This window comes from Heliangelus exortis, chromosome 2 (genome assembly GCF_036169615.1).
Source record: "Heliangelus exortis chromosome 2, bHelExo1.hap1, whole genome shotgun sequence".
Classification (NCBI taxonomy): domain Eukaryota; kingdom Metazoa; phylum Chordata; class Aves; order Apodiformes; family Trochilidae; genus Heliangelus; species Heliangelus exortis.
The window spans coordinates 115,133,788-115,148,727 of NC_092423.1; the positions used below are offsets into that span (position 1 = coordinate 115,133,788).

Sequence of the window (14,940 nt, forward strand, 5' to 3'; positions counted from 1 at the left end):
TGCATGATGAAAGATTACAGACATATCTGTGATGTTAAAGAGTGAATGGACCATTAGGCTTTCTCAGTGGCTTTATTAATATCTTGAAGTGACCAGAATTATACACCATCTGTTAACAGGGCCATTAAGTTATCCACCTAGGCCTGGGGTTCTTAACACAGACTTTTACAGTTCCCTTCTGAATTAAAAATACATTTCTGGGGAACATATTCAACCACATTGATTAAAGGAGCTCTGTGAGAAAAATATTCAGAATGAAAAAATATGAGTAGACTTATCACCTCACTGATTTCCTTTGGTGTGCTAAACATGAAATTATGCAAAAGATGCTGGACACCATCATATCCTTCTGATTAACCTCATCAAAAGAACTTCAGAAGTTTGATTATGATGAGTGTAGACCTGCTATAGTGTATGTCAGAGAAAAAGAGGTCCTTGTCCCTGAAACAGCCTACTGGAAATTTGAAAATTACTGAAAAGGACATATGAAAACTTTTCTGTGAAAGTCTGTGAGAGTTGTTGAGGTTTGGAGGTAGATTAGGCTGAAAATAAAATTAATCTCATTAAGACCATGGTGCCAACATTGCTGAGGGAGGTCAATTATGCTGCTTTCTTTGACAACAGTTGACAATTGTTCTTGGGAAAACACTGTAGACTCTGTTATTTGTTGGGGTAAATATAAATATAGGGAACCACAGAACCAGAAACTGGTTTGGGTTGGAAGCAACCTTAAATGTCATCTAAATCCAAATCCCCTGCTATGGGCAGAGACACCTACCACTACCCCACTACATGGAGCTCAGAGCTCCATCCAACCTGGAATACACTTATTTTATGTATTTCGTGTAAATGTATAAGTATATGCATACTGTGAACATAAAATTAAAAGTAGTCACATATTTATATATTTACATAAGTACCTAACATGTTTTGAGGAACCTAAAATATGGGTTTATGTCTGCAGTCAATCTTAAATGAGTAATTAAATAAAACATATTAACTGAGCTCTGCTACAGCAGAACCTGTTTTCTGTAGTTGTTTCTATTTCATTTCACTTCCTTTGCTAGGAAAGGGAAGATTTCATGCTTCATTATCTGAACTTAAAGTCTGAAAAATCTGTCTTTGCTTTTTTTTGAATGTGTATCAAATTCCTTTCGGAGACTTTTACTGCTACAGCAGAATGCAAACAAGGTCTGTGATTAAAGGATTGCTCTGCTAAAGCCAAAGTCATTAGCAAATAGCATCACAAAACTTGAGGGACGGGCAAAAATATGCTGACCTGATATCACAGATAATAAATACAGACACAAAAGCATTCTGAGGATGTACTTCTGGGAGCATCTGAAATGAAAATAATAAGAAAATAGACCCCTATCAATTCAATATTCTTCTGCTTCTTATTGTTTCACAACTCTTTTTAAGAAACATTTTTTCATTGAGAGGGTTGTCAGGCATAGAAATGTCTGCCCAGGACAGTGGGGGAGTCACCATCCCTGGAGGCATTTAAAAGGTATTTGGACCTGGTCCCTGGGGACCCGTTTTAGTAGTTGACTGTGGTGTTACTCAAAGGTTGGACTGGATGATCTTGGAGGTGATTCTGTGATTCTTTCTGTATTCTGAGCCTTCAGGAAGGCTTCCAGCAGTGCAGCTACCTAATTCTTGACAATCTGCTGTTGGCAGACAGTTTTATTCAGGAAGCTGTGTAAGAGTTCCCTCCAAAGATTCAGTGGATGCACACAGCTTGCTTGTAGTCCTTTGCACATTCTCTAAAATTCTTCTAACAGAAGTTCCAATAAATCATTAGGTTTGATTTAAGTATCAATAAAATTGAGTATTCCTTATGACCTCTGACTTTTAAGCTTTTGGGGTGTGTTCTCAAGCTATTCCCTTTGATCACAGCTGACCCTTTGCTATACCCTGAAAGATGTGTGATCATCTGAGATGGGTGACTCTGGCACATAGTGCCCAGGATAGCCATGATCTGAAATGATGATGCATGTGTTTTCCACCTAGATTTCAGGAGCTCAGCTTTAGGGAAAGAAGCAAATAATTCAAATAATGGCACAGATTGGAAGTGCCTAGCAGTAGGGCTCATAATTTTTGAAGCTTTTACTCTTCAGATCACTTCCTTATAACAAGCCAAACTTGTTATTGTAATCTCATGGCCCTGGGAACAGAGGATTTAGCAAAAATGCTGAACACAACCAGATTTTCCATAAAACAAAAAAGTGAGCAACTGCATTGCTTCAGGCAAGCAAAGCAGAGAACACAACAGCAGTTGCTTAAACTGCCCTATTAATCTTTAAAAGTGCTCCTGAGTGCAGGTGGGAACATTCTGGTTAGTCTCAAAAGAGGGAGTTATTTTTCTTGTCAGGAATTTTAGCATTCAAGTGAGTTTTCAAAGGTCCCTTTAGGGTGCTTTTTAATGTCATTGGAGTCTGATACAGACCCTAAAATCTAGGACCTACCCTTTCATGCATTTATCTCCAGCATCACATTTATCTCCATATATAGCAAAGGATGGTATGGCATTCTTATATTGGGGCAGAGAAACAGAGCACAGAACCCACTAGAAATTAAAGAAATTAAAGAAAGTATTAAAATTAACTGTACTATTATTGCAAGATTGTATTCTTAACAATACTTTTATCCTCATGCTTTGTTCAAAGCCACTGTGGACAAAATACAATTATTTGGATAATAAGAAAGTTGAACCCTGTTTTGGTTACTGTCTACATTACTGTCCCTCTTCCTCATATGACATTATGTGGGCTGTTGGCACAAACTTCATATCCTATTTGCATACAGTTTACTAGGAACTTGAGAACAAGCTCCTCAAGAAAGGGTCATTTTGCCGGGTTTGTCACATTAGGGTGCCTATGGTGCAAAACACAAATAAATACAGCAGAATGAACAGTTTTAGAATAATCAAGCCAGACCAGACCTGTCCATTTCACATGTAGAAATCCAGTTTCCATCAACATTGCAGGAGTCTTCTCAATAGGTCTTTCTTTAACCAATGTATTTGTTGAATGTTTCGAGCCTGTATATAGTAGGAAGGTACTCTAGGCATCTGAGTCTGATCCTTTCTCCTTCAGGTGTCAATAAATTAAATGCTTAAAAATAGTGTGGGAAAAGCTTCCTACAGCTGTTGGAGGCAGTTTATCTTTGAGGGAAGATATGTTGGTGACAAATTTTAATTTTGTGATATTTCAAATCTATGCAGATACAACTCCCTAGGTATCTCAGAAATTTTGTTTAAAAGCAGAAAGAAAGAAAGAAAGAAAGAAAGTTTTAGGTTAAAATGTACCTGCTCTGACTCACAATTGATTTACCTTATAAACTTTTATAATATTCATAGTTTTATGAATGTTTTGGACAGATTTTTTATGACCTTCGGTTGGAACCTTTTTAAATTTTTTTTGTATACATTGACCTTTTCAAGCCTTCTTTTGCTTTTCTTGTCTATCTGCACTGAGAAGCTTTCCTACAGCTTTCCTACAGCTGGTGGCTAGATATGGCCTGCAAGTGCTGTCACTATCACAGCTGCATTTTGGTCTTGTCTTGATTCTTTATTTCATGCCTTGATAACAACTTGAGTGAGGGACATCTGTAGAAACCATTGACTGCACAAACCTTTATCCTATTCCCAGTCTTCAAAACTTGAAAGAGTGCTTGCAGTTTGCCATCATTCCAAACCTGTGCTGTCTGATACCCCTGGGTCATCAGAGGGAGCAGGTGAGAGAAATTTTCAGGCCAACTGCTCAGCACAGTCACATGTTAAGGACTACATTCGAGCAGAACAGCTTTTCTGGAAAGTCATGATTTCTTTGTGATCCTGATGAATTTCTCTGCTTATGTTGAGCTTCCTACGACGAGGGATGAGTAAAGCCGATATTTATCCAGCCCTGCATCATGCCATGTTTACTTTTGGGCTTGGAGCTTAATTCTGCCATACCTTGTTACTTCTCTGGGTTGTTTCTTAGACAGAAAGACTGCCAGAAAAAGGAGGTAGACCAAGGAAAAAGCATAAGCCGTGGACCTGGGATTAGAGCATGGATCTGAATCTTGCCGAAGATCAGAGCTCATCTGTAGGGCTAAGAAGTTTCAGAAAACATCCCCTTGCTGGTTTTTACAGCTTGTTATTATGACTAACACTGAATGAAGAAGGCAGTATGCTTCTCTTGTTGAATTCTTGCCTTCTGGCTTTCTAAAGAAATACCACTTCACAAGTAATTTTGGTAAATCTAATTTTAATTTTAATTTTAATCTAATTGTCTGATTTGCAAGGAAGTAACAGATCCCTGAGCTTGTGGCAAATTAAACAATGCAGATGAAAAATGTCTATGGTTTAGGTAGATCATCATGTTGTTTTTTAAAATAAATTTCCAGTTCTCATACATCTTAATTTTAAGAGGAGTGCAGGGGGTGGCCTGTAGCCAACTGGGTAAGAAGGATCTTAGTGTTGATTGCTTGGTAAAAATAGATTAAACCAGTGTAACTTTATAACAGTAGTTATGCTTGATATAGAAATCCTTTCCTGTACTCATGGTCTGATGTCATGGTTACAGCATATGCTCAATCTCTAAACCTCTTAATAGCAGTAAGTGGTAACCATGAACCTCTAACATCACCATCTAAAAATTACTTTGCTTCTTCACCCCTTGTAACTGCTCTCAGCCCCTGATACTGAGGTTATATCATGGTGTATGTCTGAAGATATTGACAATGTGACTTTTCTTTTTGTAGTGGTAGTTAATATAGGTGTATCACATGGTCCTGCTGGTCGAGTGTTCATTGAGTTTGCTACCAAAAAGAGATGAATTCCCTGGTTCTAGTCTACCAGCCAGGAGCCAAGTCAGACAGCTGAATAGTCCCAAGAAGGTCAGCCAATGTGCTTCAGTTTAAGTGTGCTCTTCATATAATCTCTTCACTAGAGTTCTGATGATAAGGACAAGATATTGTCTGTATTATACTTTCAGCAGCCACCTCAACCAGGAGAACTTGCTGGGAAGCAGTGTGATCCTTTATTACATTGGTTTAGCAGGAGTGTCACAATTACTGAATGGACTACTGACGGTGGACAAAAGGGACTGACACAAGCCATCAATATGATAACAAGCAGGAGACTTTATTCTATGAAACAACTTTTATACTTGTCATTATCTTGCCTGTGAGTGCAGGCACAGTTTGTGTTACCTTTTAATTGGTTATTATGAGCTGATCATACATACTTGTTGCAAGATAATAGGCTATGGTGTCTCCCCTACTTTGTTTAGTCGAAGCAGAGCCTCCTCTAACTTTATGCAATCTTCCTAAAAAGTAAAACATGTGCTACTCTATTCTTTTGCCAAGGTCTTTTTATGTCTATAATCTACATTCCTTTTACTCAAAGTCATCAATTGCCTTTGCCTCAAGGTTAAAGCTCTAGCACATCCAGGCCAAAGTCTTCAGAACTTAAAACACTATCAGCTACAGACTACCTTCAGCCTCTAGCTCATGGAGCAAGTAAAAGCCATCTGTGTAACACTGAAGCAACAGTTTAACTAAGAAGTAAACAGGAAAAAAAAAAGAGTCAATGCTCAATATTTTAAATTTATTATCCCAATCAAGACAGCATGTGAGCCAGTGACATCCTTTCCTATTTGCTGATGGACTTGTTCAATATTATCTGCCCAGACCTTTAAACTCAGCACTACTGAGGAGAAATGGAGTGTAACTGGTCACATACAGAACAAGCCAGGATCAGAACCTGTGGTTTCAGGAAATGAGAGGGTGGCAAACCAAGGTTATCAGCCAGTGAGAGCCTTTGTCTAATAGCTGATGCTCATGCTTCAAAGTGCTCCTGCAGTTAGAGCAGATTTCATTAACAGCAGAACACATATTTTTAATCTCAGAAGAATAGATAGATTTTATCTCCTTATCTCATAAGGAGAATTTATGTCTCCTTGGAATTAAATACTAAGGAATGTGCATGTGCTTTGTCCATACCAACATACCTGTATCTTAACTACAAGCTTCATTGTGTGTAGTGAATTACCAGGAAATGTTCTGGTTTTTTTCTAGCATTATGTCTAGTAAGTTTTATTACCTATTCACCAGAGGTTTGATGGAAAATCTTTTTTCCTCACTGGTAAAAATAGAAACTGGATAGCAAGTCAGAACTAAAGCATCCTTTTTACCCTTAGGAAATGGAATGGAAATGTTTATTGCCTCAACCTAATTAATGTTCATTTATAACATATACATACTGTAATACTACAGTATGAAGAGTTAGAAAGTACAGCACAAGCAACAATAAAGTCAAGATCTTTAACATTATTCTTTGCCAGGCCTTGTGCTCTTGCACATTCTGTGAAATTTCAAGTTTTGACTGCTGTCTTATGGAGGAAAAGATGCTTCTGCTGCCTTCCCATTCAACATGCTGCCTGTCTTACTGTTTTTTTAAGAGTGTATTTTTGGGCTACTAACAAGGAATGAAAGAATATGAAATAGCATGTCATAAAGCAGAAACACACAGTGAAAAAAATATTTCTGCAATGCATAATCATTATGTCACAACATCATATCTGTTTGTCATACAAGTCTGTTTTGGTGTGTTGGGTTTTTTGCTGGAGTTTTATTGTCTTCTTTACATCTGTTGATTTAAGTTAGTATTAATTTCTCATAAATTTTTTGTGTTGCTATAGGCACTGTGCACAAAGTAGACACAAATGAATGCAAGGAACATAATCTTTATTGTTCCTCTTTAGTTTTAAACTATGTTGTTCTATTATCTGTTAAAATTTATCCAGATTCACCACCTAAAAATAGAATCATAAAATCACAGAATGGTTTGGGTGAGAAGAGACCTTCAAAGATCATCTAGTCAAATTTTCCTGCTGCTGGCAGGGACATCTTTCATTAGATCAAGCTGATCTTCTCAATAGAAAATGTCCATTTGAAACCAAATGTAGAATTTAAATAGATATAATTAAATTAAACATTATCTCCAAGCACTTAGAAAACAGTATTATTGGGACTTAAAGGGATTACATCTCACCTAAAAGAAAGTACCTGCCATAGGAATGATTTCCAATAAGAATCAAAATTAATCCTTGGGCTGAGAGCCAACACAAATCCTATACATAGTTTAATAGCTTAAAAGCCATACACAGTCAAGTGGGATTCTGTTTCAGTAGATGTGTGATTATTGGGCTGATCCTATGTTCAGAAGCAAACTTCTTACAACAAACTAGAGTATTGCTTCAGTGATGACTGAAAAAATGGGGAGTAGGACACAGTATTTACTTTCTCTACATCACTTCCATAAGTCCCACGTGATTTTCCTGGAAGTCCTATTGTCTGTGTTCTACTTGCTCTCCAATTATGACATCTATCTGAGATGTTATCAGCTACTGATAACTGCTGATGTATGGAACTAAGATAAAGATATGTTTATATAAATGTAAATATGCAAATATATGTTTGAAGCTCAGAAAGCAGCAACTTTCCATCCATGATTAAAATTCCAATTGTTAAATGAATTCCAGAGAGACTACATTAAACTGAATCTCTTCCTATGAGGCAGCAGCATTCTTCTATAAAAAATAAGCAGTTTACATTATGTCACCTGCTGAAGATTAAGCATTTTATATACATCTGCTTCATGATTGCCTGAGACAGAGGTAAACAGTACATAATCTATTAAAAAACTTCTAAATATCTGATTGTACTTTCTGAAAGAGTTCTTAACTTTCACTAAACATACAACGGAAAATAAGCCACTTGTGTAGCTTCTTTTGCACCATGCACAGGGTTTCCAAGCACTGAGTTAAAAAATACTCTTAAAAGATACTTAAAACCTGTATATTCAGGCAAAGAGTTTTTTAATTTTCTAAACTTCTGTAAATGATTATAAAGATGCAGGTTAATTTTTTAAGGTCTGGCACATTCAACTCACTTTATGGGTAAAGAATCTCCAAGAAGTTAGAGAGGAGTCTGACTCAGCCACTGAAAAAAAAAAAAGAAAAAAATTGATTTTCGTCAGGCTTTCTTTTATTGATTGGCAGCTTAACATTTATCAGCTCAAACAGCTTACGGCTGCCATTTTGTGAAGTGATATTTTAGAGGTCAAGCTGATACACCAAGTGGTTTTGTTTGCATTTCTAAAACTGATCTTTGCTAGGCCATCATTATCCGCTTTTACCTGCTCTGAGGGCTCAAGACAAACTACATATAGTGAAAAATAATTATGAAAAGTTCTTCTCCCAGACTTTATCCATCTTTTCTGAATATTTTTTTAAAAAGAAGAAAAAAAACAAGAGCTGTGGTGACATCTCTTCTGTTTTTAATCAGAGAATTTTAACTATCCTGTTGCTGCTTGCTTCTCTTATTGCATCACAAGCAGCCTTGAAATACAGACATGACATCTAGTTAAGAATCTCTAAATAAGACCATTAAGCCAAGGAATTATTTTTAATGACCCATATAAGCAAACATACCAGTATTCCATAAATTAGAGGTTTTACTTAAAAGAGGTGTGTGTACTGACCACATGCCAAATTCTTGCATTTAAAAATGTTTTGGCAACATTTACTGAGCTGCTTTTCTATGCCAATTTGCCAAGAGAAAGCTGTGACACCAGCACCAAGGATATCACACTTAATTCCCACAGTTGTGATAACAAAGGGTTACCTAGCAGTATTTGATACACACTATGATACACACCCACATGCCAAATCTGTATTCCTGCTCATCAAAGAGTTACTGAAATAGGTAAGAGTGAAGATGTGTGTGCTGCTTGACAAATGGCATTTCTTACAGTTGACAGTTGTTAAAAAAACTTGATGGCACTGTGCAATCTCTGGCATTGTTATATGGAAAAAGCCTCAGCTGTTTCTTATCACTATATATTTATAATTATATTTTCATTAAGCTGAATTGTCTGTCAGCTACTGATTTCACAAGTTGCTTCCATATCACAGCTGAAAATTTTCCAAACCAGTATCAAGAACTGTTATGCAAAGTCAGAAGACAAATGCCTCATCAACTCTAAATAATCCTCCAGCAAGTCTGCATTTTTAGGGTAAAGAAGTTCTGGAAAGTACAGCAGCAAATCACTAAGAGAGATTTCTTACTACTAACTAGCAGTACCAGAGACTGGAAGGATGTAACTCACCCAGTATTTTTTGAGTGTGGCCAAAATTAAGGTAATTAACAGATCAAAATATCAAGAATATTCCTTCTGCAACTGGAATCTGCACCAAATGTCCCTCTGGTAAGGGTGAAAGTAAACAAAGTGACAGGATGGATTGTCAAAGTGGGATGTAAAGGGAGAATCAGTGTCATGGCAGTGCTGACAAACTGGCATCTATGGAAATGGAGCTATTTGGTGGGCATACAAGCTGACAATTCTGCACATGTTTTTAACAGCTACCTTGGAGCTGAGGTGAGGAAACAGGAAACTAAATGTAAATTATTGAAAAGAATCAATATAAGTAATCTCACATTTATCTCCAATCAAGAGGTCGGTTTTTGACATTTAAATAGTGTGGTACAAGATGTTTACAAGATGTGTTTGAAGCTGAATATAATTTCATATAATTATAGAATGGTTTGGGTTGGAAAGCACCTTAAGGATCACATAGTTCCAAACACGCTGCCACTGGCAGGGGCACCTTCTGCTAGACCAGGCTGCTCAAAGCTCCATCCAGCCTGGCCCTGAACACTTCCAGGGATGGGGCATCCACAACATCCCTGGGCAGTGTCTCACCATCCTCACAGTGAAGAATCTGTTATGTGAAGAAACATTTTTGAGTGCATTTTTAACTCACATCAGTTTCTACAAGAAGGTTTCTTAGCTAAGATCATGGTAATCTGGATGGTGGGCAGAGGGGAGAAAAGAGAGCAGGGTGCTTGGCTGGAGACTTTCATTTGAATCCTTGGCAGCTGAGTCTGCCCTACTGCAATCCTACTTAAAATATACATTTATTACTTAAAATTATTACGGTGGAATTTTGGTTTAGATTGTGTCCAGTACCACAGAGTAAAACTTTCTGGTGACTGTTAAAAAATTAACTCTTAAGTGACATTCTGATCAAGTAGCAATGAAATTGCTTTTCAGGCTGTAAAACTGTAGAGACATAGGATATGGATGAGGTTTACACAGTACCTGGTGTGACAGTTCTTCTGCCAGACAGAAAAATCATATGCACACCTACAGAATAAAATAAATGTTTGCGATTTCCTCCCCATCAGCTTTAATGTCCTATTTACATATGAGGGAAAAAGCAAGTTATTTAACTTATTTTCTTTAGAATAAATGAAGACATTTTTCATTGCCCTTGTTTTCTCTTAAATGACCTAAAGTTAGAGGTTTTCATGTTTTTTTTTTTCCCTCTCTGTCTCCCAGGAAACTGATCTCATGACCTTTAACATCTCAATGCACCGCTCCTGGTGGCGGGAACACGGGCCCGGCTGCATCCGAAGGGTGGTCCGACCTTCTGCCCCTGGCACCCTAGATGATTACTCCTACGTCTCCGTGACAGGCTGCATAATTGATTTCCAGTACCTGGAGGTCATTCACAGTGCTATCCAAATACTCCTCTCCGTAAGTTCCCCGTCTCGTTTTCTTCTCAGATCCTGGCAGCCCTTTGGTGGGCAGCCTGATGCTGCTGGGTGCCTCTGTCCTGAAAAAAGGAGGTGTAGTTGTTGGTGGGTAGCAGCAGAGGTTTTAAATTATATTTTGAATTAGAGAATTATATTTGTGTTGTTAAAATGTGCACTGCTCTTCTCTTTTCCTATATCCCTAAAGCTCTGTACAGCCCCATTCTGGCCTTTTCTGAGGCAGGTGAAAATTAATTCCAGTTCTTGGCTGTCATTCATTACAACAGGTACAGCAAAGGAGAACAGACTAGTCCAGAACTGACTAACCTAAACCTTTTCAAAGTTCACAATCAATGACAGTATTTATTCAGCCCTGCGTGTAAATATAATTTACTTGATACTTGGTTAAGTTTCTTCTCAAAGTGAGATATGGATGTAACACTTGATAAAGGTCAGGGAAATATTAGGAATTAAATACTCATTTATATTTGACCAAGTTATTTGTTCTCTCCTGGGACCCATGCTATTGGAATACTCTGCTTTTATAATATGTGTTTTGTAGCCACAACATCAGTCAAAAACTGTAAGTACAAGAAGTTGTTATAGAAAATCTGCACTCCAGGAAAACACTGGGGCTGAGTGAGTTGTTTTGGGAACAACAGCCCAGACTTGGCCAGTCCCTCCTCAGCCTGATGGCTGTTTTTGCTTGTGATTAAAAGGTTGTTTTGTATGAGCTCCACATGATCACTAGCAGTGGTACCTCTTTCTCACTGTGGTCTCAGATATCCCGACCTATTCTGAGAACATAAATGCTCATGGTTGGTGGTGCTAACCATGGCCATCAATACTTGTCAGGCAGTAGAAGAGATGCAGTCAACAACCCACACCTACAAGTCGTGTGAGCTACCTGGCCTGGGCAACCACAAAGGGTTGGTCTACTCTGTATATCAATCTGTTTTACTGCCTGACCAGTAAATACCATTACTAGCAAAGTAAAAGGGATCTGTAGGCTAAACTTCACTCATTAGTTGTAAATTATTTTCAAATTTTTCTTTTTTTTTCAAGATAGGAGCATTTCTCTCAAGATAATTTCTCTGCTTTACTTAATGCCATTTGTAAGATAGCGAGTGCTTTTCCTTGCCACTACTTATAAACAAAAATTAAGAAACTTGTAACTTGTAACAGGAATTAATAAATTTCCATTTGTCAATCCAGGTCTGAATTAGGACATTTGGTTAGGTGCATCAGTGACATCACATGCACCTACACAAGCCATGTGTCTACTCCTGGCCTGTCAGCTTCTCAGGCACCAGTGACATCAGAAACTTCTACACAAGCCTTCTCCTGACTATTGTTTGGTTAGGCAGCAAAGGCTTTGAGTCATGGTCTTTTCCAGTGAAGGCAAAATCCCTTTTCTTGAGGCCCAGCCCTGTGTATGTCAACACACAGTGCAATGTTTCCTTTGAAAGTAGGCCTTGCACAAGGATTTTGCACAGAAAAATCCTGAAATCTGCACTGAAATTTGCACTGAAATCTGCAAGGCTTACCTGAATGAACTTCCCTTACCCTTGTGAACTTTGTTTACCTGATAATCAAAGCAGGTTGTTTCCCCCACAAGCTCTTCATTTGTAGGTCATTCCCCTTGGGATGTGGCATCTGTCACTCAGCTTCAGAGAGCCTGTACAAGAGATACTGAGGAGTGGTTGCTTTAAAAGGAGAAATATTTCTAATACTTCCTCACTTCTATAAGAAAAAAATGTATTGTGTTAGAAATTTTCTAGATTTTTTGTAATTAGAAACTTAGAGTTCAGTAGAAATACAGGTGGTCATTGAAATCAGGAACTTTTTTTCTTATCAGTGCAGTACATTTCTGGTCAAAATTTACCAAATGAGAGGAACACAAACATTAAAATTAGAAAAATAGAGTAAAAACATTTAATTTATACAAACTAAAAGAAATATGAAAATGGAAAAGTATAAAAATAGTGTAATATTTTTAAACATAAGATGTAACAGACCCTCCCCTTCTTGTAGAGACACTGGTTTCCTGGAACAATCATAAATAAATTCTGTATACAATTCATTGCAAGTCCAAAATGTGCAAGGAACTTGTAAAACTTGACTGTAAATAGTTGCCAGTCTCAGATAATTATTTTGACAGATATACACAGTGTTGAAATTAATATTCCATATGCAAAGTAATTTTTCCAGTCGTATTATCTTGCTATCCTATCTGTGATGCATTATCATTAGCAGAGCACAAGTCTGTGATTCCATTTCCATTCTGAATGGTAGTTTAAGCTTTTTTCAGTGACTGTCACACAGGACAGAAGTCACCACCTAGATTATTATATTTCCCTTCCATTTTTTCCATAATATTGACCTGAGGAAGCTCCTGTTCATTTCAGATACATAACTGCTTTCCTGATTGGGGTACCAATTTCAATTGTCAGGTTGTCTTTTACAGTACTGAAGAGTTGTATATCAGATCCTGTGCTGCTTTATTTTCCTAATAGCTACTCCTAAAAGTCACCTATTTCTTTTTGGACCTTCTGACCTACTTAATTTTCATAACATTTTAATGTAGCTGTAGTAGCTTAACAAACCATTTTACAGTGTAACAAAAACTTCATTGGCATAACAAATCCTTTTATCATGGTAACCCTTGTAAAAACGACTGGGAAGATGAGTGCTTCCATTTAGTAGGGAGTTAAAGCCTCTGTGAGAAGAAAGTCCTCCAGGGGTAAATATTGGATACCTGACAGGATATATAACCAGCTAGCAGCAGTTCTTCAGTTTTGAAAAGTGGGTTTTATTGAAATCTTTTTCTCAAACTGGTATGATAAATTTTACATGCACAGAATGCTGTACCTGTGAGTCCATTTAGCCCCTGCTTCAGGGAATAGGCTTAATACACATTTATTTCATTCTAAAACAGTACGGTTTTTCTTGTTTCTAAAAAAAAAAAAAAAATAAATTATCTTTTAGTGGTGAAACAGTGAGTTGGTACCTCATCCTGATTCTGGGTGGCTGTTGAGGTGTTAGGGGGTTGAAGGTGTTAAGCATTTCTTTAAGTTAGGGGAAAATCAAGAGAAATATTAGAGAGTAGGATGCAATTCATGGTAAAGAAGAAATATTTTTAAATTGTGTATTTAAAATCTACATTTGTTCTATGTTGTAACAATCTATTTGTTGTGTAGGGTAAAGTACATATTGTGCACCTTTTGTGCAATGTCTTTGATTTTGAAATGCAAGGCAGATCATCTTTACTGAAACTTGAATTTTTGAAGAATAAATGGATATTACAGTCAAAATGGTGACTTAGAAGCTTTGAGAAAGGCCTTCATGTAGTGTTTTTCATTATTTCAAAACAGTGAATATGTAGAATGTTACGTGCTAGGTATGCACTGTTTTTAATAGCCTGAGATTTAAAAAGTTCTCCAAGTTCAGAGAGTTTGCAGTTTGAACCTGTGCCTAATATCATACTAAGGTTCTCCACAGCTACACTGTGAAGCAGAGACCCCCCCAGAGCTGGGCTTCAGTGAGGTAGCTCTGGAAGTTGTATAACTTCATCAGCATTGAAAAAGCAAAAGTAATTCCTTTTGGTAGAGTGACAAGCTGACAGAATTCAACTGCTTCTAGAGATGGAAGCTGCTACCTTCTCGCAACTCTGCATTGCAGCACAAGATGAGGTTAGATCTTTATTTGGGTCTCATTACATTGCACATCAATGTATAGAAGAGACATACCTAAAATTTACAACTCTGAAGAAGAAAAGAAAAAACCCTAAACCTAAAACCATGAAAAACTTCCAAGTTGTTTGGCATGTGATGTTGACTGAATGCAGGAAATTTTGAAGATAACCACATAGTCACCCAGTTTTCACTAGAATATAAAGCAAGGAAAAGATATGATATAGAGAGATTAAGAGTAGTGAATCTTTTCTGTAGTGGAATTAAAATCACTGAATATACTCCCCTAGGGTAAAGTCAGTCACCAATCAACGAGGAGTAACTTCTCAGTATTACTACCAACACAGGCAGAAAGAAATGTATTACTTTCCAGAGAATATAATGCAGTTGTAGTATTTCAACAATAAGGAAAAAACACTCCCGGCCACCAAAATTGGAGCTGAGTACTGAAGTCACTGTGAGTCTGAACAATTTTCCTGCAAGCTGGAGAGGGGCCAGCTCTCACTGAGCTGCTCACACCTCTGCTGATGCTCTCAGTCTCCCATGAGAGCGTGGGTGGTGCTGTGCCAGTGCCAAGGATGTTCTCAGGCATGTGGGAGTTGCCTCCTATTGATGCAGCCACAGTGGGCAAGTGTCCAGCCAAAACTTGTTCCTTAGCTGG

General features: G+C 37.5%; 1 protein-coding gene across 3 annotated transcripts in view; it reads left to right on the forward strand.

Annotated features, from left to right (window-relative positions):
* Nucleotides 1-14,940, forward strand: part of NKAIN3 (sodium/potassium transporting ATPase interacting 3) — a 330,513-nt gene that overhangs the window by 234,563 nt on the left and 81,010 nt on the right. For all 3 annotated transcript variants that reach the window (XR_011724559.1, XM_071737657.1, XM_071737658.1), the window contains exon 4: nucleotides 10,394-10,591. Coding sequence is in view for 2 of the 3 variants with exons in the window: in XM_071737657.1 (XP_071593758.1) it covers nucleotides 10,394-10,591 (198 nt within the window). In the remaining variant the exon portion in view is untranslated. The remainder of the gene's footprint in view (nucleotides 1-10,393; nucleotides 10,592-14,940) is intronic.